This window comes from Musa acuminata, chromosome BXJ3-1, assembly GCF_036884655.1.
Source record: "Musa acuminata AAA Group cultivar baxijiao chromosome BXJ3-1, Cavendish_Baxijiao_AAA, whole genome shotgun sequence".
Classification (NCBI taxonomy): Eukaryota; Viridiplantae; Streptophyta; class Magnoliopsida; order Zingiberales; family Musaceae; genus Musa; species Musa acuminata.
The window spans coordinates 40,724,773-40,746,995 of NC_088349.1; the positions used below are offsets into that span (position 1 = coordinate 40,724,773).

At 40.2% G+C, this 22,223-nt stretch overlaps 3 protein-coding genes across 3 annotated transcripts in view; 2 read left to right on the plus strand and 1 right to left on the minus strand.

The window, feature by feature from the left end:
- Window positions 1–6,668: 6,668 nt before the first annotated feature.
- Window positions 6,669–10,652, plus strand: LOC103973249 (DNA repair RAD52-like protein 2, chloroplastic). The gene is made up of 4 exons (XM_009387756.3): window positions 6,669–7,106; window positions 9,124–9,161; window positions 9,891–9,982; window positions 10,346–10,652. The coding sequence occupies exons 1-4, from the start codon at window positions 6,772–6,774 to the stop codon at window positions 10,490–10,492; spliced, it is 612 nt and encodes a 203-aa protein (XP_009386031.1). The 5' UTR covers window positions 6,669–6,771; the 3' UTR covers window positions 10,493–10,652.
- Window positions 10,653–11,466: 814 nt separating this feature from the next.
- LOC135628786 (pentatricopeptide repeat-containing protein At5g15010, mitochondrial-like) lies at window positions 11,467–13,364 on the plus strand. The gene has a single exon (XM_065135692.1). The coding sequence runs from the start codon at window positions 11,484–11,486 to the stop codon at window positions 13,188–13,190; it is 1,707 nt and encodes a 568-aa protein (XP_064991764.1). The 5' UTR covers window positions 11,467–11,483; the 3' UTR covers window positions 13,191–13,364.
- Window positions 13,365–14,476: 1,112 nt separating this feature from the next.
- The window catches only part of LOC103973252 (uncharacterized), a 35,504-nt gene continuing 27,757 nt past the window's right edge, over window positions 14,477–22,223 (minus strand). Inside the window, exons 9-16 of the mRNA XM_009387758.3 lie at window positions 17,849–17,962; window positions 16,305–16,423; window positions 16,098–16,215; window positions 15,869–16,002; window positions 15,575–15,728; window positions 15,336–15,415; window positions 15,007–15,145; window positions 14,477–14,868 (exon numbers count right to left, since the gene is read on the minus strand). Of these exons, the coding sequence (XP_009386033.2) occupies window positions 15,061–15,145; window positions 15,336–15,415; window positions 15,575–15,728; window positions 15,869–16,002; window positions 16,098–16,215; window positions 16,305–16,423; window positions 17,849–17,962 (804 nt within the window). The 3' untranslated portion in view covers window positions 14,477–14,868; window positions 15,007–15,060. The remainder of the gene's footprint in view (window positions 14,869–15,006; window positions 15,146–15,335; window positions 15,416–15,574; window positions 15,729–15,868; window positions 16,003–16,097; window positions 16,216–16,304; window positions 16,424–17,848; window positions 17,963–22,223) is intronic.

Below are 22,223 nucleotides of genomic sequence, written 5' to 3' on the forward strand. Positions count from 1 at the left end.
ACCCATCTCATTCTGGGGATATGCCCTAGAAACCGCAGCTTACCTTCTGAACAGAGTTCCAACTAAGTCGGTGGTGTCTACACCATATGAGATATGGAAAGGGAAGAAGCCTGATCTTAAAGTAGTTAAGATTTGGGGCTGCTCTGCCCATGTTAAAAGACACAACCCCGATAAGTTAGAATCAAGGACATGGCGATGTAAATTTGTGGGATACCCCAAGGAAACTTGTGGGTATTACTTCTATCATCTCGAGGACCAAAAGGTCTTTGTAGCTAAGAGAGCAGTGTTCCTTGAGAAGGAACACATTCTTGACGGAGACAGTGGGAGAATGATAGAATTGAGCGAGGTTGGAGAACCAAGCTCAAGCACCACTCTACAGCCCGAGTCTGTTCAGGTATCTAATACACAAGTTTCAACTTTACGCAGGTCTGATAGAGTATCCCATCCTCCTGAGAGATATGTGGGACATATTAGAGCAGAGGATGTAGAGGATATTGATCCTCAGACCTACGAGGAGGCTATTATGAGTATAGACTCCGGGAAGTGGAAAGAAGCCATGAATTCTGAGATGGATTCTATGTACTCCAATAAGGTTTGGAACCTAGTTGATGCACCCGAAGGTATTGTACCCATCGGTTGCAAGTGGATCTTTAAGAAAAAGATCGGAGTAGATGGAAAGGTAGAGACCTATAAAGCAAGGCTAGTGGCTAAGGGGTATCGTCAAAGGCAAGGTGTTGACTACGACGAAACTTTCTCACCCGTAGCAATGCTAAAATCCATCAGAATTCTATTGGCTATTGCAGCACACTATGATTATGAGATCTGGCAGATGGATGTGAAAACCGCATTCCTCAACGGGAACCTGGAGGAGGAGGTGTATATGATGCAACCTGAGGGATTCGTGTCCAAGAACTGCCCAGATAAGGTGTGTAGGTTGCTTAGATCCATTTATGGACTAAAGCAAGCTTCCCGAAGTTGGAACATAAGATTTGATGAGGCAATCAGATCTTATGACTTCGTTAAGAACGAAGATGAGCCTTGTGTATACAGAAAGGTAAGTGGGAGCGCTATTAGCTTTTTGGTGTTATATGTGGATGACATCCTCATCATTGGGAATGACATAGGAATGCTATCCACAATAAAGGCTTGGTTATCTAGACACTTCTCCATGAAGGACTTAGGAGAAGCATCTTATATCTTGGGGATTAGAATCTATAGAGATAGATCTAAAAGGATGCTTGGCTTGTCCCAGTCCAGGTACATAGAAACTATTGTCAAAAGGTTTGGCATGGAAAATTCCAAAAGAGGTCTCATACCGATGAGACATGAGATATCGCTTTCTACGAGTATGTCCCCAAAGACTCCAGAAGAAAGGGCGAACATGGATATGATACCTTATGCCTCAGCAATAGGGTCTATCATGTATGCCATGCTATGTACTAGGCCTGATATAGCGCATGCTCTGAGTGTCACGAGCAGGTATCAGGCGGATCCAGGCTTGGAGCACTGGAAAGCAGTAAAGTGTATCCTTAAGTACTTGAGAAGGACTAAGGATCTTTTACTAGTATATGGAGGTAATAGCCTTAAGGTTGAAGGCTACACTGACTCAAGTTTTCAGTCTGATGTCGATGATAGCAAGTCGAATTCAGGGTATGTGTACACCTTGAATGGAGGAGCAGTGTGCTGGAAGAGTTCCAAGCAAGATACCACTGCTGACTCGACCACAGAGGCGGAGTACATTGCTGCATCAGATGCAGCAAAGGAGGGAGTCTGGTTGAAGAAGTTCATCACAGATTTGGGAGTCGTGCCGGATAGTGAGGAGCCGATTTCCCTATATTGCAACAACAACGGGGCAATTGCTCAAGCGAAGGAACCTAGGTCTCATCAGAAATCTAAGCATGTTCTGAGGAGGTTCCACCTTATTAGAGAGATCGTGTCCCGAGGAGATGTAGCAGTGGAAAGAGTTCAATCCGAAGATAACATTGCAGATCCACTAACAAAGCCATTGTCTCAGATTGTCTTTGAGCGTCACAGGGGTCTGATGGGGATCAGACACATAGGTGATTGGCTTTAGGTCAAGTGGGAGATTGCTAGTCATAAGTGCCCAGCAAGCCAATCACGTGAGTGATGGCACGTGTGACTTGATACAGAATCTTTTTGCTTATTATATTTTTGGCGTATATCACTTTATAACTATTGCATAAATGCATATGTATTGTGATGTCCTTGGATTTGTGCAATGGGAATCGGATCGTGATGAGATCACGATAATGAGATCGATTCACCTTTAAACACATATCCTAAATAATCCCGGTCATAGGTTACTCGAGAGGGACATCGTGATAACCGGATAGACTGGTGTGCTGTATACCCGTCCATATGATGGATGCAGCTGGTCTCATAGCTGCTCGTGTAGGGACACTAGGGATACAGTACAGGTGCTCATTGGAGAATGAGTTCACTGATTGATCCGCTTACGGAATGCTGGATGGTTGATGATGCCTTATTGTCAGACAACGATTCCGTAGTCCTAGTGGTGTATCTGGTTCTTAGACTTGAGACACCAAGGATGTCCTGTATGAGTGCTCCACTCTTTGATACCAGACTTATAGGTTTGGCTGTTCCCAGATCTAGTACAGCTGGTCATTGGGAGTGGTAGTCGACCTTACGAGGGCTATTGAGTGTCGATAGAGGATCATCCACTCTCGGTATCATGAGAGGAATATCCCATGTGTTCTTGCTCAGACAAATCCCTGGCCAGGGTCATTCGGGTTGAGAGAGAAAGAGTTCTCCGGGAGAATCCGATTAGAGCGAGACTCAAGTAGAAACCGTATGGGTCTGACAGCACCATGCTCGATATACGGTCTCTGGGATATTAGATGGATGAGGGACTATAGGTACATGGTAACTGAGGACAGACAGGTCCAATGGATTGGATTCCCCTGTATCGTCTGGAGACTACGGCGTAGTGGCCTAGTACTTCCGTAGTCGATGAGTCGAGTGAATTATTACAGAGATAATAATTCACTTAGTAGAAGGAGTTCTGACAGGTATGACTCACGGCCAGCTCGATATTGGGCCTAGAGGGTCACACACATATGGTAGGCATTGCGATGAGTAGAGGTTCGGATATGAGATATCCGACGGAGCCCTTGTCTTATTGGATGCAGATCCAATACCCACTAGGGAAAGGACCCATTAGGGTTTTGACACGGGATCTCTATAAATAGGAGGGATTCACAGCCTCATAGGCTAGAGTCTTTGCTTGCCCTTCCTATTCTCCTCTCCCTCTCCACCTCAGAGTAGGCCTGGAGTTTTGAGGAGCGTCGTCGCAACCCTGCTGTGTGGATCACCGCTAGAGAGGAGGACGCTTGACCTCCTTCACCCTCTCCTGAGGATCTGCAAGGAAACAGGGATATACGATCTCCCTAGGTAACACAATCTCTATACGCAGTTTTGTGTTTTGCGGATTTTGCGCACCAATCTTCGCACGACGACGAACATCTTTTTGGGAATCGGGGATTTTTGTTTTCTTGTTCTTCCGCTGCGCATATGATGTCGCCCCCCATGATTTCCCAACACATTACATCAAACACCTTGTTTAGAAGTTTGTCCGTGACAAACTGTTGCTGCCTTATAGTTTGGCCAAAGGTTGCTTGCAATCATGGCCGAGAACACACCTTGTTGCTCTCGGCTTGGCCAAAGGCAGCAAGGCTGAGAGCAGCAGGGCTGCTTTTAGCCTAGGCATTAGGAGCCCATACAGCCATGGTTTCCTAGCTGCAAGGGGCAACCCTAGCAGCCAGTATCCCTAGCGGCCAATAGTCCTGGTCGCCCATAGACAAAATGCAGCCAAGGATTCCTGGCTACAGAGGGTTCCTTGGTGGTTAGGGTTTCCTAGCCATACAAGGCAGCCCTATGGCTAAAGATTTTTGGATGCAAGGGAGTCCCTAGCGGCTAGGGTTTCCTAGCCACATAGGGGACTTCCTACCGTATGGGGCTCTCTAGGGTAGGGTACCCCAAAAACTATAAAATAAAAAAATAATTAATAATATTATTATCTAGTAGTCCTATATGGTGATATGTACAAACGATGTATGATGTGGACAGATAATCATGGATTGTGTGATGAGATGTATGTGTGTATGTTATGTGATTATTATTATTATTGGGTCCTGCGAATCCTTATTTTTCTTATTTATTATCGGGTTTACGTGCTTGTAATTATATTATAATCACACGATGAGGTATGATAGGAGCGTGGAGGTAAATAGTGGGACCCACGAGATCGAGACAAATGATCGTGACATATCGAGATGCGGCGAGATGACGACAGAACGAATGAGGATGAGATGGATGATCATAAAAAAAGTAATGCAGTTTTGATGATGAAATCAATTAATGAGTTTACGATCTAATATGCGTTTTGAGAAAAGTAATGCAGGACCAACTTCGATCATGAAAAAGCAAAATGATTTAAGTAGAAGAATCAGACGTTAGGCCAAAGTCAGAGATCGGGCATCATGATAGAAGAATTGGATATTGCGCCAAGATCGGATGTTGCAGGAGTCAACATGCCGGCGGATCAAGTGATACGTCGAAGGTTCGGACGATGTGCCATAAGTTCAAATGAAGTTTAGATAAACCAATGACATACCGAACAACATAGATTTCTTATCTTGTAATCATTTAGGTCTTTATTGTTGTAGTTTGATTTTAAATTAAGTTAGTTTTAGGTATAACCCTACTAACTCAATTATAGGCCCATTGGGCCTGATCTAGGGTTGAGTTGGCTCTATTGGAAGGCCCATTTAGTGACTCATAGTTAGGTCAAGTGATGGCACCACCAGATCAAGCAGTGGAACCACCTATAAGCTAGAATGTACGAAGTGTATGTTTTCCAAAAGACTCGATTGCGGTACCTCTAGTGTTAGGCAGTGGTACCGCCCAAACTAGTAGTCGTACCACTAGTACATGGTCTCCCATGCTGTCAAGTGATAGTATCGCCCAAATTGGGTGGTGATACCACTAGTTGTCAATCCTACAAGCAGTGGTACCACTTAGTACTGGCGGTAGTACCGTCAGGGCCCTAGAAACCTAGGATGAGACATATTTTTGGCTCCATTTTTGAAGCCATTTGAGGCCTATAAATACCTCACTCTTTCTACTAGTCATAGGTGTCCTACAAGCCAATCACGTGAGTGATGGCACGTGTGATAAAACATACACTCTTTTTGCTTATTATTATGATATTTTATCACTTTATATTGCTTGATGCATAAATATATTATGATGTTAATGGATCTATGGAATGAGAATCAGATCGTGATTAGATTACGATAATAAGATCGATTCACCTTTAAATACAGAATCTAAATAATCATGGTTATAGATTACTCGAGAGGGACATCAAGATAACCAGACAGACTCGTGTGTTGTATACTCGTCCATATGATATAGGTGGCTGGTCTCATAGCTACTCGTGTGGGGATACTAGAGCTAGGTATTCATTGGAGAATGAGTTCATTGATTTGCTCACAAAATGCTAGATGATTGATGATACCTCATTATTAGACAATGATTTTATCTCCTAATAGTATACCTAGTCATTAGACTTTGAGATATCAAAACCTTTAAAAGAAAGAGGAGCTTTAAAAGTAGTGTAACTTAAGTCTCCAAAAAAAAAAAAAATTATCGAAACTTTAAATAACCTTTGGCCCAAATATCCACCTTAAATTTGGTAGGATTTAAAAATATAAATTCAATTTTTTAAGGACTGAAATTAGTAAAAGTACCTTTCTAATTGCTTAAAATATAGAAAAATGATTATCTAAACCTTCGTAAGTAAGTTTTAATTTTTTAAATTAAAAATTGGAAAAAGAAAAAAAAAATGTAGAACATAAGTTAGATTGTTTCTGAACTGATTAGAGACGATAAAAAAAAAAGTCTAACTAAACATATTTTCTGATATTGGACAAATTCCTAGTTATTTTTTATGCTAATTGAACATATTCCTAGTTATGTGGTATGAGACTGGATAAAACCGTTCACGTCTCGATCCAAATAATCACATATTCATATTTTCTTTTACATTGTTTTATCGAAACCATTAATTAATGGAGTGGATGTTAATCGAGTATGGACATCATTTCATCTTCTGCGTTGACTTATTGCTTGGGAAACTATGTTCCCACTAGTTGACACTGAGTACCTGAACTAAATGAATTTTCCTCTCACGAGGTTACCATTTTAGTATACTTTTACTATCTTTCATTTTTTCTTTCTCTTATGTTTATGATTTCGTCCGATTGAATTAATCATCCATATATGATCCAAGATTTATAATTTCATATCGTATTTGAGTTTTGAGCTTAGTTCGATATGATATGATATAAATATATCGAATGATATATTTCAGTACATCGTTCGACGTATATATATAAAATGGACCCTCTAGTTGGGTAGGGTAAGGTTGTACATTAAGAAAATACTTTGGCTTCCTTTGTCGTTTACCCGAATCGAATCTATGCCCCCTAACTGGTGGAAGCTACTGGGTCCCTGCCACCTATGTATACCAACTACGAGGCATGTGGGTGGGGTGTGCGTTCCAGAAGTAAGAAAAGCAATTTGGCTATAAATTATAGTCTTCGGGGTAAGACTCGCTCGTCTCGTCCTTAATATCGATCCGAACAATCAAGGACAAGTCCCGTGACAGACTTTTGGAGACCTCGCAGCGGTGTCTCCATCATCTCTTCCTTCTCCTTTGGCCTGCGGATGGAAGCCACGGGAGCCGCCATCTTCCGTACCCGATCGGCCATCCCCGCTGCCGCCGGCAGGGACGCGAGGGTCCCCTTCGCGGCCGCCAGGCGTCCGCGGAGGGCGTCGGTTTTACCGGTTGTGGCGGCCCTGGAGAACGGCGCCAGTGCGTCGGACAGCGTCTCCAAGAAGAGCGTAAGCGGCGGCGGCGGAGGCAGGGTGCCCAACTCCAACTACGTGGTGCCGTTCGATCTGACCCCCTCCTTCTGTCGCCCCCTCAAGGAGATCCTCCGGGATCTCAACAAGAAAGTGCCCGACAACATCATCAACGCCGACGACAACTCCATCCCTTGGTATCTCTCGTCTCGTTCTTCTCCTCGCTTCCCTGATCCTTCGCCTCCTACATGATCCATCCACAACGTTTCTGGACGTCGATTTCCCTTTTTCATTAACTATAGCATAGATTTTAGATGTTGTTCGACCTGGATCACCGATTGCTTGACTTTGACTTTGGGCGGCAGCCTAATTTTATGGTCAACTATGGGAATCCTCGCCTCTCTGTCAGGATCAGAATGGGGTTGGTCATGGCTTGTCTTGCCTTTTCTTGTTGGTTGTGTGCGTTAGTTTAGTTGCAGTTTTGAACTTTGAATTTGTGTTAGCGTTATGAATCACTTGGTTCGCCTGTTGGTGTTACTTTTGGCCACCCAACATGGTATGTTTAGGCATCTTAAGTTCAACAACATTCTGTTTCCTTTTAGCATCCTCAATTAAGTAGGAACAATGTCAATCCTTCTCTTATAATTACTTGAGAGTTTTGTTCCACATCAACCAGTGATATTGCTGATCAAGGAGCTTGATTTTATGTAGCAGTTTCATACTAGTCTCTGTTTAGATCATATGTTGGTACAGTATTATCTGGTTAGTACTGACAGAGGCAAAAACGACTTAAAAAGAGGAAAGCAACAGAAAGGGGGATGAAATAAACAAACACTTTATTCTTCTCTGCTGCTGCCTCCTCATTCTCCTTTTAATTCTACTTTTTAGCCTGTGAACATGGCTTCTCCTATTCTTCTTTACTGCTGCTCTGGATTTTAATCAGGGTGGGTCATGACTTTTTGTAAAATTTGTCAGGACTTTAAGGTGTTGATCAAAACCAATTAAGGTTGAACCTGTAGCCATCTTTAATGAGATGCCACCTACCTCAAATTTGCAGTATATCACCTGGTCCATGCTCAGATTGACTTGTGTGCTGCCCAGTTTTGGTGGTTATCTCTCAGAATTGCATCAATTCATGGCTGTTAAGTGGGTGTGGACAAAAAGTATTTTATGTTATTTAACACTGAGGCCTTGTTAATAGTGGCTCCACTCTCCATCTTCAAGTTATTGTGGAGATGGTGCTCAAGTATTTGATCCGGACAATTTTCTAAGGTGAGAACCACCCTTTATGTTTCTTTAGAAACGAAATGTTTTTGATTCATAACAATCAACAATGATGCCTAAACACTTGAAATTTGGCCCACAAACATAAAAGTTCAAACCAGTTCTGCTCCATTTTGATTCATATATGGATGTTATTGACACAAATATGCTGAATAGACATGAAACATCTTGTTTGACCCATCGATGCACATTATTGACCCATATATGCTGAAATAGGCATGAACCATCAAGTGTTGAATATGTCTAAACCTAAGTACCAATCACTTGTTATGTTAATGGCATATCTCGACTACAAGGTTCAGATCAGAAGTAAAATGTACCGAGTCATTTATCAGTGATGACAATTTAATGGCTTATTAATTGCTTATGTATCTATTTTTGTTCAATTGATAGGCAAACAACTGATTGGTTCATGAAACAAAAAGGATGACTTTGAACAATTAACTAATGATGCACAGTGACTGATCTATATGTGTGCAAAAAGCAGTAATTTATCCAATGGAAAGACATTAATTAAGAATGTTATTCTTTGTGCAAACTAATATTTGTCTCTTTAAAATTTTAAGAGTTATGCAAGATTAGTTAGGCTTAGAGGCTTGTGAAGTCTCCACTAAGATCTTATAAGCCCAAATTTTAAGTGGAAGATACGACACTTTGAATCTTTCAAAACTATGAATATCAATTTAGTTAATCACCTGATTAACAGTGCAATATTCACGATTCCATTACTCGGTTCGATTAATAAAGTTAAGAAAGTTTTAAAACTCCTACAGCATTCATTTCACTTGGATTTTATGTCGCCTTTAATACTTTTTGTTTCACTTACATTTATGTTTAAAGCTGTTCCAGTATACTATCGCCTCTTGGGTTAACTGCTACTTAGATCTGGCAAGTTAACCAGGTTAATACTGTTGATCCTGTTTTTTGTAGGTATCATGCTAATAGAATGCTGAGCTTCTATGCCCCAGGTGATTTTAATCAATATAAGATTGATTGCAATAGTCTTTTTAACTTTCTCCTATGCCACATACAAAATTGGAGCATTTTAAGGTTGTTCCTTATATTTTTATGATGGATTTTGTATTGCATGGAAGGCTGATTGTGAGGGGAGTATTATTATTTACATTCATGGCATAAATGTCTTGTTGAAGTTTCCAGGAGTGAGTATCTTTTAATGAACTTTCATCAGTTAGATCGGTCTCGCAGAATCTTAAGCAATACGATGTCCTTTGTCAGTTGTATTGTGATCAAAGTGATGCTAAGTTCTGTCTAGATTTCTATTGTACAAAAATTTCTACATCTGTTTTTGTCACTGGTAAATAATTTTTACGCATTATACTAGGAAGCTAAGGAGAAAAATCCCATTATTTAATACAACAATAACAAAGTGGTAAAGTCCCAACTATCAGGGAAAATCTCATTATGTAATTTTTGATTATTTATACCTTCTTACTATTTGCCTTATCTGCAAAGTGGTGCCGAAAGATATTTTGTAAAATATTACTCACCATTCAGAAAACCAATGATTGGATATTGAGATTGTCCTTTTCTTTTATGGCCAATCCTGCGTAATTATCTATTCATAGTCAACTATTCTATAGACAAGGTGATCTAGATTTTCATCGGGTTAATGTGGATAAGCATCTTCCAAAATCTAATCTTCGACTACTGATTTCATGTTACTTTTGCATAACAAGGCTGGTGTGGAGAAGTACGCGATGTTATATTCTCGGACAACGGGAATGTGACAGTGGTATACCGTGTTACAATACGAGGATTGGATGGAGAGGTATTTGCCTGTGCAACAGCTCTCATTTCATGCCCTTTTGCAAATTTTTCTTAGATTGATTATAGCATGTCATCCTTGAAATTTCAGCTTCTTGTGCCATTTCAACGTGGGTATGATTAGAAAATGGAATGCTTGAACTTGACCTATGAGCTTCTTGTTTCTGTTTTTTTTATATCTGGGTGAATTATCATATCAATCCACTAAATCTTTCTGGAAAAAAGTTAAAATAGTTCCCCCTTTACCCTATCATTTGCGGTGTGCAGAAAATGCCACCATGCACTTTACCCTATCCAAACTGACTGGTTTGCACTCTTTGATGCAAACCATCAGGTCCTAATGTCCCATACTTTGTTGCTGTTGCAGGCACACCGGGAGTCTACCGGAACAGTGTCTTCAAGCGATGGGCAGTTTGAGGACCCGATTGCGGCAGCTGAAGAAGTAGCCTTCTGCAAAGCCTGTGCTCGGTTCGGTTTTGGCTTGCATCTTTACCACGAGAATGAGGCAGTGTAGAAGAACAATGTTTACATCTATCTTTACCATGCAAACGAGGCACTGTAGGATGATAGCATGGATGGGAACTGACTTTTCCAGATAAAATTGATGCAGTCGAGACGAGGTTTGGATGTTGTATCATGTTCTTGAACCGAAATAGAAGAAGATAGTTATAATATTTATTATATATTTATTTATATAAATAAGATATAAACTGAAGAGTAGGAAAAGAGATGAACAAAGATGAAAAGAACACTATTAGTGTAAACACCTTTAAACCATGGCCTCGGAGCCGATGCGGCTTGGTTCGGGTCTGAATGTCGGGGAATCGCCCAAACGTCTCCTAGGAGCCCTTCGCCTATGCGCCTAGTATGAGGCATCTCGTCTTCGGTCCTGCACACGGGTCGGGTCGGAAGCTTGGCTCGACCTTTTCGACGATCAAGTTAGTGATGTGGAGTGGCGTGATCTTTTTTTTCTCCCTCTTTTTTGCTTAGAACACGGGGGTATTTATACGGGAGCTTAGCGTTACTTGGAGCGTCTGTCCGCAGGGAGTAGGATCGTACATCTGATGGCGTCTGACATTGTGGTTTGCGTGTTGTGAGGAGGCAAGCCTGAGCGGTCGTTAATGGGCCTTGGTTGGCGTTTTGGCCCATGTTGGTCAGGTGTTCTCTGTCAGAGACGCGAGGCGTCAGTTGATGTTACAGGAGTCTTATCGTAATTACCACTTCTATCAAACACGAACCTATTCAAGAACTCATTTAGATCGATAGATGTTCATATTTTTCTAGGTAAAATTATCCTATAAATTTTTTCAAAGAGATTTAAACTTTTATCATAAAATTAAATTATAATAATTTATTTTTACTATATTATAAAAATTATTATTCATATATATTTTTTAATATCTATGAGTGCGTGCGGAGTTTCGCATATATTCTCTGCTACGGACGATCATCACCTTAAAACGTCACGGTTAGTTACGTTCGGTCCGATCAGAGAGTCTCTCACGATGTGGAGAAGAATTCTGTTGAGATTGCCGAAGCTCCCTCCCATCTCCGCTCTGCCCCATCGATTCCTCCAACCACACGTCCTCCTTCCCCCATCGTCTCTACCCCTTCCCAAATTCTCCTCCTCCGTCTCTTCCCAAAGCACTCCCATTCTTTGTCAAGATGACATGGACGATTGCGTTCTACGAGATGACCACGACGGCTTGCTTGGAGCGGCACCGGCGACCGAGAAGTTGGACGGCAAACTGATCCAAGACGTCGAGCAGGTCATCGGCTGCCTCCGCGATTTCGGTGCCGACAACGCGGCCGCCAGACTGAGGCTGGAGCACTGCGGCGTGCAAGCCTCGCCGGAGTTGGTGGCCGCTGTCCTCTCCCGCCTCCGTAACGACTGGGGCGCCGCCTTCACCTTCTTCCTGTGGGCCGGGGCACAGCCGGGGTACGCCCCTTCCGTCCGCGAGTACCACTCCATGATCTCCATCCTCGGGAAGATGCGGCGGTTCGACACCGCCTGGTCCCTCGTCCACGAGATGAGGCGGAGCGGCGGCGGGAGCGGCCCGTCCCTCGTCACGCCTCAAACGATCTTGATCCTGATCAGGAGGTATTGCGCCGTCCACGACGTCGGGCGGGCGATCACCGCCTTCTACTCGCTAAAACGGTACGGGTTTTCACCGGGGATCGACGACTTCCACGGCCTTCTCAGCGCCCTCACCCGGTACAAGAACGTGGAGGACGCCGAGTACCTGCTTCTGTGCAACGAGAAGGAGTTCCCGTTTGAGACGAAGAGCTTCAACATCGTTCTCAATGGGTGGTGCAACATCATGGTCCGAATTGGGGAGGCCAAGAGATTCTGGAAGAACATGGCGAAAAGAGGAATCCAGAAGGACGTCGTGTCCTACGGGAGTATGATCTCCTGCTACTCCAAAGCAGGTAATCTTAATGACGTTCTGAAGCTCTTCAATCAGATGAACGACATGGGCATCCAGGCAGATAGGAAGGTCTACAATGCGGTCATTTATGCTCTGGCTAAAGGAAAGTGCGTGGAGGATGCCAAGCGTCTTGTGGCAACGATGGAGGATAAGGGTGTCGCTCCTAATGCGGTCACCTTCAATTCGCTGATAAGGCCACTTTGCAAGGTTCGGCGGGTTGACGATGCACGGAAGCTATTTGATGAAATGCTGCACAGAGGGCTGTCACCTTGTGTAAGGACCTACCATGCCTTCTTTGATGCGGCAAAGAATGTGGAAGATGCGTTTGAGCTGTTGCGTAGAATGAAGGAAACAGGATGCGTCCCGGCAATCGAAACATACATCATGTTGATTAGGAAATTGGCTAGATGGAGGCAGCACGAGAGCGTCTTTAGGCTGTGGAATGAGATGCCAGAGAATGGGTTGACTCCCGATAGAAGTGCCTATATCGTCTTGATACACGGCCTGTTTTTGAATGGCAAGTTGGAGGAGGCTTCCGCATATTACGAGGAAATGAAGGCAAAAGGTTTTCTTCCCGAGCCGAAGACTGAGGAGATGATCCAAGCATGGCTTTCTGGTAAGGATTTCGCGAGTCCATTGACAACGGTAGAGTTGGAAAGCAAGCAAAGAGCTCTTAGGAGCTCAGGGAAGAAGCACAAACGTGTGTCTAGAAGAGAATACTTCAAACAGCCTGAAACGAGAAAAATTACCAGAGAGAGAGGTTTCTCTCTGTACGATAGCTGACGACATGCATATTTAGTCTCTGCAAGTATCCTTCGGTTTCAAAGGTACTCAACTTAACTATTCCACAGCCTCTGCACATTAATTATTAGCTTCAATTTATGAAACTCTTGCTAGTGATTTGTGCATGTGTACACTATGTTACTATTATTACAACATCTTTTCCATTCCAAATAATTATCTGTTCGGATGGTTTTCTGCTACCTTTACAAGATGATTCGTATGAGCGACCAGGAATTTAGACTTTTATGAAGCGATGGAACTCGTTATTCCATGCTTCATCGGATTGGGTCATATGTTTCTTGAAGAACCAGACTGAGCAGATCAAGGTTTGATCTGTCTATCGAAATTTCATATGTAGATAATATGGCAAACAACAATCTGATCTGAATTCTTAAAGAAGAAGTTTGTTAATGTGGCTTACATGGTCGGCACTAATCATGTTAAAAATGGGGTAAGATATTTGGGCAAGCCAAAAGTAGATTTGTATAGCAGACAGTAGTCCGCAGTACATGTTCTTGTGAGATCAAACCATTTGATCATTAATGGTATGTCTCGATGAAGTTAAAATGTTAAGTATCATTTGAATTTTCATTTTTTTTTCTTATCCTTTTGATATGTCTAAATTTGCTTCTCTCTTAATCGGTTAACAATCTACCTATGATATGGTGTAGATGAAACCACCAGTTTCCCTTCCCTTCCCTTTCCTTTCCTTCCCTCCATGAAGAAGGATTAAAGATAATAATGGCAGAGTTGTTAATCCTAAACATACCTTTTTATTACCTTTTCCCTTCCCTTAAAATCAATCCGTGTGTTCTCCACACAATCTTCTGAAATCTAATTACTGAGATTCCTCCTTAATATGAGTTCATCATAAATATTGATCGTGAATGATGAATATACAAGCATGAATTTTCTTATTCCATGGGGCCAAGTGGATTGAACTATTGCCTCTCTTTTTCCAACATCTCTCTGGCTCTTCGGAGCATCTCCTCCACATACTTGGGACTATTTGCAGACCAGGAAGCACAAATAATAATTATGAACTTAGAATAATTGTTCTTATTTCCACTGTACTAACCGAACTAGAATCCAGAGAATGAAAACAGAGAGAAAGACCAAATAAAACAAGAAAAGTCCCCATCATTTTCGATGTTGATACAGCATATTTAACTGATGATTTCATCCAGCTTAACGTTTTCGGCTACTGTTTTTAACAGGAGAATTTAATTGCTATAAATTCACAGTTTAAAAAGCAGTTTAATACAAAAAAACATATTTGATGCACATGACAAAAAATTAATCATGTTTGATTACTTCAAAAAAAATCATTGTGCGTGACAATCATTGCATTGTCTGGCCGTCTATTCATCAGATACAACATAGATCAAAATGATCTCATTATGTGACCGAAATAAGTCAAAACACTTCACATGTTTGCTTTGCATTCTACTTATTGGAACATGTCACCTTCCTTGTGCCAGAATGTCCCCCACAAATTGTTAGAAAGCAGTAAGTCTAATGTTCACAAACATCTGCAGCTAAATTGGCTAGATTGCTCTCAAAGCTCCCCGCACTGCTTGTGTGATTTCATCTCCTCTGACCTGTTTGATCAGTTCTGATGCTTGATCATCTCCGGCCCAAATTTTCGTCTCGCACCTTGGATTCCCTAGTCAGTTACCTGGCACGTATTACAGGAAATTGCAAATATGATTTAGATCGGAAATATCAGCATAACGATGGTTCATTGTTCTCCTAATGTTCTATTTGTGTTCCTGAAGCACATATTCCCATCTCGTCAAACATAAATTAAAAGTACCTTTTGAAATCGAGAAACTTTCTTCTTGCAGCCTTTTAATTTTCCACTGTGGCTTCACCTTGGTGTTTTTTTCTTCCCTGCTTTCTTTTTCGCCAGTGCTATCCGCGGACCACGTTTGAACACAGCTAGAACTTCAATGCTGCAGTAGTGTTTCATGAAGGTATGCATCCATAATGTGCAATATTAAATGTGGAACAGGAAAAAACATGATGCCAAGTTATGTAGAAGTCAAAGATTTCATGCGGTTTAAATATTGAAAGCTAGAATAGTCGGTAGACAAGGTATTAAGAATTTAGCATGAGACTCCTTAATTTGTCACACGTCACTACCTCTGAGTACCGGGGAAGAAGTTGAAAGCATGAGCTTTTTCCATATACCATGCCTTGGATGACAGCAAGTTCCTGCTATCCTGTTGAAATGTTGTTCTCGTAAAATATCAGAAAAAATACCACTCTTCTTAATGGAAAGAAGAAAGAAAAAGTTAAAACACAGCATAGCATGCTTCCATGTTAAAGTAAATCAGTGGTATCTCCGCCATCAATGCAGCAGCAATGTGAAACAACTGTACCTCCTTAAAACTTTCCCATCCACAACTTATGTAGATAAGAGTGGTAGGCCACTTTTGGCTTTTATCCCAAGTTGTTTTGCCTTCCACATGAACAGAAGCTTCCCTTGCACGCAGAATCCATGGCCTTTTTTCATCCTTCATCTTTACGATCGAACTGTTTGTAAAGCAAATTTGTTTGGAGAACTTTTAGCACAAACAACTTAAGGCTCCATAATTGTATGCTTGAAGGCTACTCAAAAACCATGGTAAAGAAATTAACATTTCAAAGGATGAAATCCAAGGTCAGACGTGTACCCGTCAGGTGCTTGGCGAATCTTGCGTTCAGACAACGCAAAATGCCTTAATGCATCAATTAGGGATGGATGCAACCCTTTCCTAGGAGGATCCACAATCACGACGTCTGAACCCTCAAGCCAGCGAAGAGGTTCCTGCAAGCATAACGATCTTCAAATACTAAACAGTTTCCAAATGCTGGTAAAATCATTTCATAGTCCATTGAAAGGTTTAAGATTGCACTGCATACAAGAGATGCGTCCGTGTTATGCCAACTAATAGTGCTGTCTATGGTTTTCAGTAACCGGCTGACTGACTTCTCAAAAGAAAGTTCCGACTCTTTGTTGATCTCAACACATTTCACAGACCTGTGTAAAAACAAATTGTTATTATCCCCATATCTTACGGTTGTATGATACTTCCAAGTAGAATTCAAAATTAGAGTCAGAGCACCAACCTGCATTTCCTAGTAGCAGCTAGAGATAATCCAATGATACCAGACCCCGCATACAAATCAACAACAGATGATCCGTAAGAAACATGCTTCTGCAACTTCCTTAGCAAGGAATTAAAAGCCTGTAGAGTCAGTCAGAGTGAACATCAGATTGAAGAAAAAAGCATTGCAAAATTCAGCATCATTAAAGTTTCCATATCCATTTTTAATTAATAAAAAAAGTTTCATTAAAAAACAATGGAAAAATACATTTGATGACAAATCTTAGCATCTGTCAAACATCATCCCATTTGGTATAGTGGAGGCAATTGTTCCTAGAAAAATTTTCCCAAATTACAATATGGACTCATTATTTCAGTGTCTTGTATCCTCGCATCTTTTAAACATAACTAAAAGGCCATCGTCCCAGTGCCATCCATGTTTATCTCAAAGTTACCATCTAAACTAGTCTCCATCAGTCCAAGCCTCATCCAATATGTCTCCTTAAACGCACTAGCTTGTTCAACTATTGATCAAAGTTTGAACAATAAATACATCTTCTTATCATGTGCTAGGACCTTGTTCACTGACTGACATTTTAGACAAAATACTTGCTAACCTATCATCCATATTATAGTTTTGCCTTTTCTTTTAAAACAAACAAAACAATGTGACAATGACACAAATTGACAAAGCAATTAGCCGGTACCATACCAGTCTGACTGGTTGCTGAAACTGGACTTTTAAAATTTTTATATAATAACACAAATTTTGCTCGACCATGGAGAAACAATAAAAATTATTTAACCTATAACAAGAGGATATTCACAATCGGCAAATCAAGAGCATCTATAATTCAGATATACATAAAAAACAACTTCCTTCTACATGCACTTCATCTATGTCGCATATCATCAACAACTTAAATGTACCTCTCAAAGTTATCAATCACATGATTTACCAAGATGATTAAGAACAGGTTAACCCATAAATCTTCTTCCGTTACATAGACTAGAATCTCCATTTTTAACCCAACTATTACAAGTCCTGATTGCTCTCAGAGACAATAATTAACTGTATTCAATATATTTTCCACGTTGAATGCTAGGGATTTTCTATGCAGGTAGTTCAAGGGTGCAGTGATGATGAAATACAAATGCCCACTGCCAACTTATATCTCCACTTAATAACATGATATGGGGTTTGACATGTCACAATAAGCATCTAGCTCCTAGAATTCTGTGAAAATGATTTCTGTTGATTGGTCCACAAACAGTTAGAAAGATTTACTATCTAGATTGATAAAGAAAAACTTGACAATATTGCAAACTAATCCGCAAATTACAATGCTAAATCACTGAGAAGTGTGCTCATTACACTGGTATAAATCTGCCATTATCCCAAGGGCATCTGCAAGCATGTGTAGGTGCCCACAAAAGATGCAGTAATACCAAAAGCGCCCACTAAAAATGGAATCAACAATTACTAAATTTATCATTTAGCCATGCATTTGAGCAACAGTATACACTGGTTCTATGGAGTCCAAAAATATATACCTTTTACTATACCTGTGTATTTGCTTGGCCAAAGCTTGATGGATCCAAACATATATCAATTCCTCCAATATGCTCCCAGAATTCTCTTTGTCCCAACAGATGTCTCCACCTGTTTCCAAAGATCACCTGTATATACAATCAACGCTTAAATAGGAAAATGATGACAAATTACTATTTTAAGGCTATGTGCACTGTAGCATCACAACAAAAGCTAGTAATGATTGTACCGAACAAAATATGTGCCAAACTTTTATGCAGTAAATGATGGATCCAAACTGGTATTTTACCATGTGAAAAAGGTGAAGTCTGAGATATAATTTCTTTCATAATTTTGACTCGTAATTAGACAAGCAATTAACAAAAACAACAAATTGTCGTTTGTAGTCGATCGGATAATGAGTTCAGGGAGCTATAGTAAAGAAACTTTGCAGAATAGTAGATGAATGTTTAGCGGTTCAGCTTAAATTTTCTTCTATGATAGCATCTCACATTTATTTGTAGTGACGAGAAAAAGAAAACCCATTTCAGATTAGTAAAAAATAGAAAGAGAAAGAATGAAATGGCAAGTAAGAATATTGCAACATTACAGTAAAAAAAGAAAGAAAATCAATGATGAAACAATAACCCCATTTCAAAAGGAAGCTGTGCCAGCAAAGTTGGTAAGAGATATTCTAGGATCTATGACGATCTATGATGGTGACTACACCTAATAGGATTGCATAATTGGTCTAGAAATTGTTCTATAGGGAACTTTCTTCAAACAACCTAACCAAGGGTCTAAAGATTTACTTGCACAAAGAGTGGAAACAAGCATAGGTTTGCACATGCCCACACCATGTTCACACACGCTTTTCATGGCATTGTTTTTTCTTCTAAATTTTACTCCATCCATACAACACATGCAGCAGGATTCAGACTCCTGATCTTATGACTGCGCATGCTGCTGCTTAACCACTAGGATGTCTACTTGGAGATTTCTAATGACATTATAATAGGTGCCACTACATACCATACTGACTTTTGTCATTATGAATAAGCTGTTTGATCAATGAGGGTGATTTTAATGGATGTGATGTGTAATTATGATGGATGTTTTTATTTTCTACTCAGTTGCATTATTGTAAAAATCACAATTAACTAATACGATGGATGAAAGTTGTAAAAAGAATAAAAGAATTATTAACATAAACCATTATACATTGTTCACAAAAAACCAAGACAAATCTTTCATATGGGTTGTTTATTTTGTGAAATTGAAAGCTTATGAAGAACCAAAAATGCATTTAACCTAATGACAATTTTTTCAAAAAGTAAATTGTATTAATTTTGGGAACTATCAAGTCAAGTGACAATCATTATGCAGGCTTAAATTTTTTAACATTAAACTTCACTATAATCATGTCATATAATATGTTAATGTTTTAAAGCTCGTAAAAGAGGATCCATAACAAGTATAATAAAACACTTTTGATATCATCCATAAATGAAGATGACAAGAAAAAAATTTCTTGAAATGTTTTTGGGCAATTTACTAAAAAAAGACCCTAGTAATGGGCTTTTACCATATGGCACCCATGCCCATTTTCTGAACTTTGACCAAAATACCTTCAATGAAATCATAAAAAGACAGCGATTGTCCTTTGACTACGTTTGACTAGACTTTTTAGCAAGGTTCGCAATACCGTACCGTACCGGTATTTCGACCTGGGCTCGGTATCGGTACGGTACGGTATACCGAGCGGTACAGCTACAGTGCTACAGTGCACTCGGACCGATAACAGGTGGTCCACGTACCGGCAACCGGTACATACCGCTCGTACCGGGCGGTACAGTTCGATACTGCAGACCCTGTTTTTTAGAGCTGAATCCCTTGTTTTTTAGAGGAATTTTGTCAGGTCAGTTCAACAAGACCCAAGCCACTCAATTTGGTTTGATTGAGCCCTAGATAGCCCCTTAATTTCCCCCAAATTAACCCCCACCTCCTCCACCTCCACTTCGCCTCCCCCTCCTCCCCCTTCACCTTCTTCTCCTTTTTTTTCCTCCACCTCCTCTTCCTCCTCCCCCTTTGCCTTCTCCTCCTCCCTTTCCTTCTCATCTCCTCCGTCTCCTCCCACTCGACCTCGATCTCCCCCTCCACCTCCACTGTCTCCTCTTACTCCCACTCTGCCGCCTCCTCCCCCTCCCCCTTGGCCTCATCCTCTGCCTTCACCTCCTCCTCCTGCCCCACCTCCTCTCCCCTCCATCTCTCCTCCTCCTCCTCTGCCTTCTTCTACTCCACCACTGCTCCCTCCCTCACCTCCTCTTCTACCTGCTCCTCATAATTCACCTTTATAAATTTCTATATAAAATTATCCTAAATTACCTAGAAAAGCCAATACACTCAAGTTTTACTCATTTACAGAAAATATAAAAAAAATTAATTTCTACATTAAATTATCTAAAATTCATTATAAAACTAATCACAAAATCCTACATTTCCTATTTCCTATTTCCTACATTGACCAAGTTACACTCAAAATTGAACTAGTTTAACTCGATCACCTAACCCATTTTAAAATTAATAATTTTTATTTTTAGATAATTTCAGGATAATTAATTATCAAAACTTTGAGAATTCTACTAGAATATGATTCTAACAAAAATTCTACTAGTTTTTTAAATTTATGATGAATTTAGAATAAGTTTATATGAAAATTAATATACTTTTAATAGGATCTATGAACGAGTGTAACTTGATTGTAACCCAAGTGTAACATGACTTTTATCGGAAAAGTATGAAGAGGAGGAGGGGAGTGGGAGGGATTAAAAGGCAAAAAGAGGAGGGGGAGTGGGAGGTGGGGGAGAGGAGGAGGAGGCGATGGAGGGCGAGGTGGAGTGGGAGGAGGAAGGGGAGGAGGAGGAAGACAATGGCGAGGGGGACGAGGCAACAAAGTGGGAGGAGGTGGATGTGGAGTGGGAGATGGATTGGGTGGAGAAGGAAGCCAAGGAGAAGAGGGAGGAGGGGGAAGCCACTGGAGAGGAGGGGGTGGCGGAGTGGGAGTGGAAGGAGGAGGAAGCAGAGGTAAAGTGGGAGACTGAGTGGGACAAGGAGGAGAAAAGGAAGCCAAGGGGGAGGGCACGAAGGTGGTGCAGGAGAGGAGGATAGGAAGGAGGGCTAACCCAAACCGGTTTATTGGTCTAAACTGGTTCAGTGGCCTAAACTAGTTCAAAAAACTTTTGAAATTAGGATAAAATTGGTATTTATTAAAAAAGGGGCACCATGGTAAAACTAAATAGTGGGTGCGCCATTCAGTAAAATATCAAATAGTAAGGGTGCTATTTGGTCAATTGCCCAATATTGTTTTCTTTTAATTGATAAAATCTAATCGGAATTAATTATAAGATTGAACTATAAAGACAAATATTATAAACTAAATGGTTCTTGACAAAGTGTTCTTGACAAATTATAAGAGTAAAATTTAGGAAACAAGTGTTCTTGACAAAGACCAGCATTAGGAACTAGGGGTTTTTGGCTAAGAAGACTAATATTTAATATATCAAGTGAAAGTTCATCAACAAGAATTGTAAATATAATTAAAACAAACGGATAAGAAGTTTCTAGATGCTAAAATTTTAGATATCTTGGATCCACTATTCAAGATCCATGAAGATATTTTTCATAAGATTAAAACAAGATATTTAAATGATAACAAAGTGCTAGATTTCTTTTTTTTTTTTTTTGAAATTATATGACAGTGGTGACGCAAGCTATATTTTATCAAATTGTTTGGTGGTTCACATAAAGGCAGTAGTATCATTGAGATGAGAATACCAAAATGGAAGTAACTCAAAACATTAGGGATTTGATGAAGGAAGAAACTCAGAAAATTTTGTTTATGGTAGTACATATATATCCAAAGAAGACCCGATGGAATAACAAAAATGAAATATAGATATTGCGAATTTCATACAATATCCATATTAGGTACAATACCAAGACTAATTTAAAAAAATATATATTTAATACTTATAGGATACTCAAGAATTACTTCTTGGCAAAACTTTTGAGTGTAAATCTTTTAACTATAGATGAAAATCATATACAACTAGACATAATATTTTTTGGTACTTTAATTAAGTTTAGTAAAATTGAATCAGTTATTGCACTTTGTCTATCATAATTTTTTGCTACTGCATTCTTAAAGTACCTTCCAACTAACAAGAACTTTCATGATAGTTTAATTGGAAAAACGACATTTTTCAATTCGCTAAAGCTAGGGAAAGAGCAAAGAGCAAAGACATCAAATAAAAGATAAAAGAAGCTTGAAGAGTAATGAAAATAAAAAAGAGTGTGGGAGATGGTAGTATCCCATTAAGGTTCAAGGAGTCTAAGAGATCAAGAAATAAT

What these genes read in the sequence shown, in the direction of transcription:
- LOC103973249 (XM_009387756.3), top strand. Translation starts at nt 6,772, where the DNA reads ATGGAAGCCACGGGAGCCGCCATCTTCCGTACCCGATCGGCCATCCCC. An exon ending in GACGACAACTCCATCCCTTG is followed by an intron (nt 7,107 to 9,123) that starts GTATCTCTCGTC and finishes TGTTTTTTGTAG; the next exon opens with GTATCATGCTAATAGAATGC. An exon ending in GCTGAGCTTCTATGCCCCAG is followed by an intron (nt 9,162 to 9,890) that starts GTGATTTTAATC and finishes TTGCATAACAAG; the next exon opens with GCTGGTGTGGAGAAGTACGC.
- LOC135628786 (XM_065135692.1), top strand. Translation starts at nt 11,484, where the DNA reads ATGTGGAGAAGAATTCTGTTGAGATTGCCGAAGCTCCCTCCCATCTCC.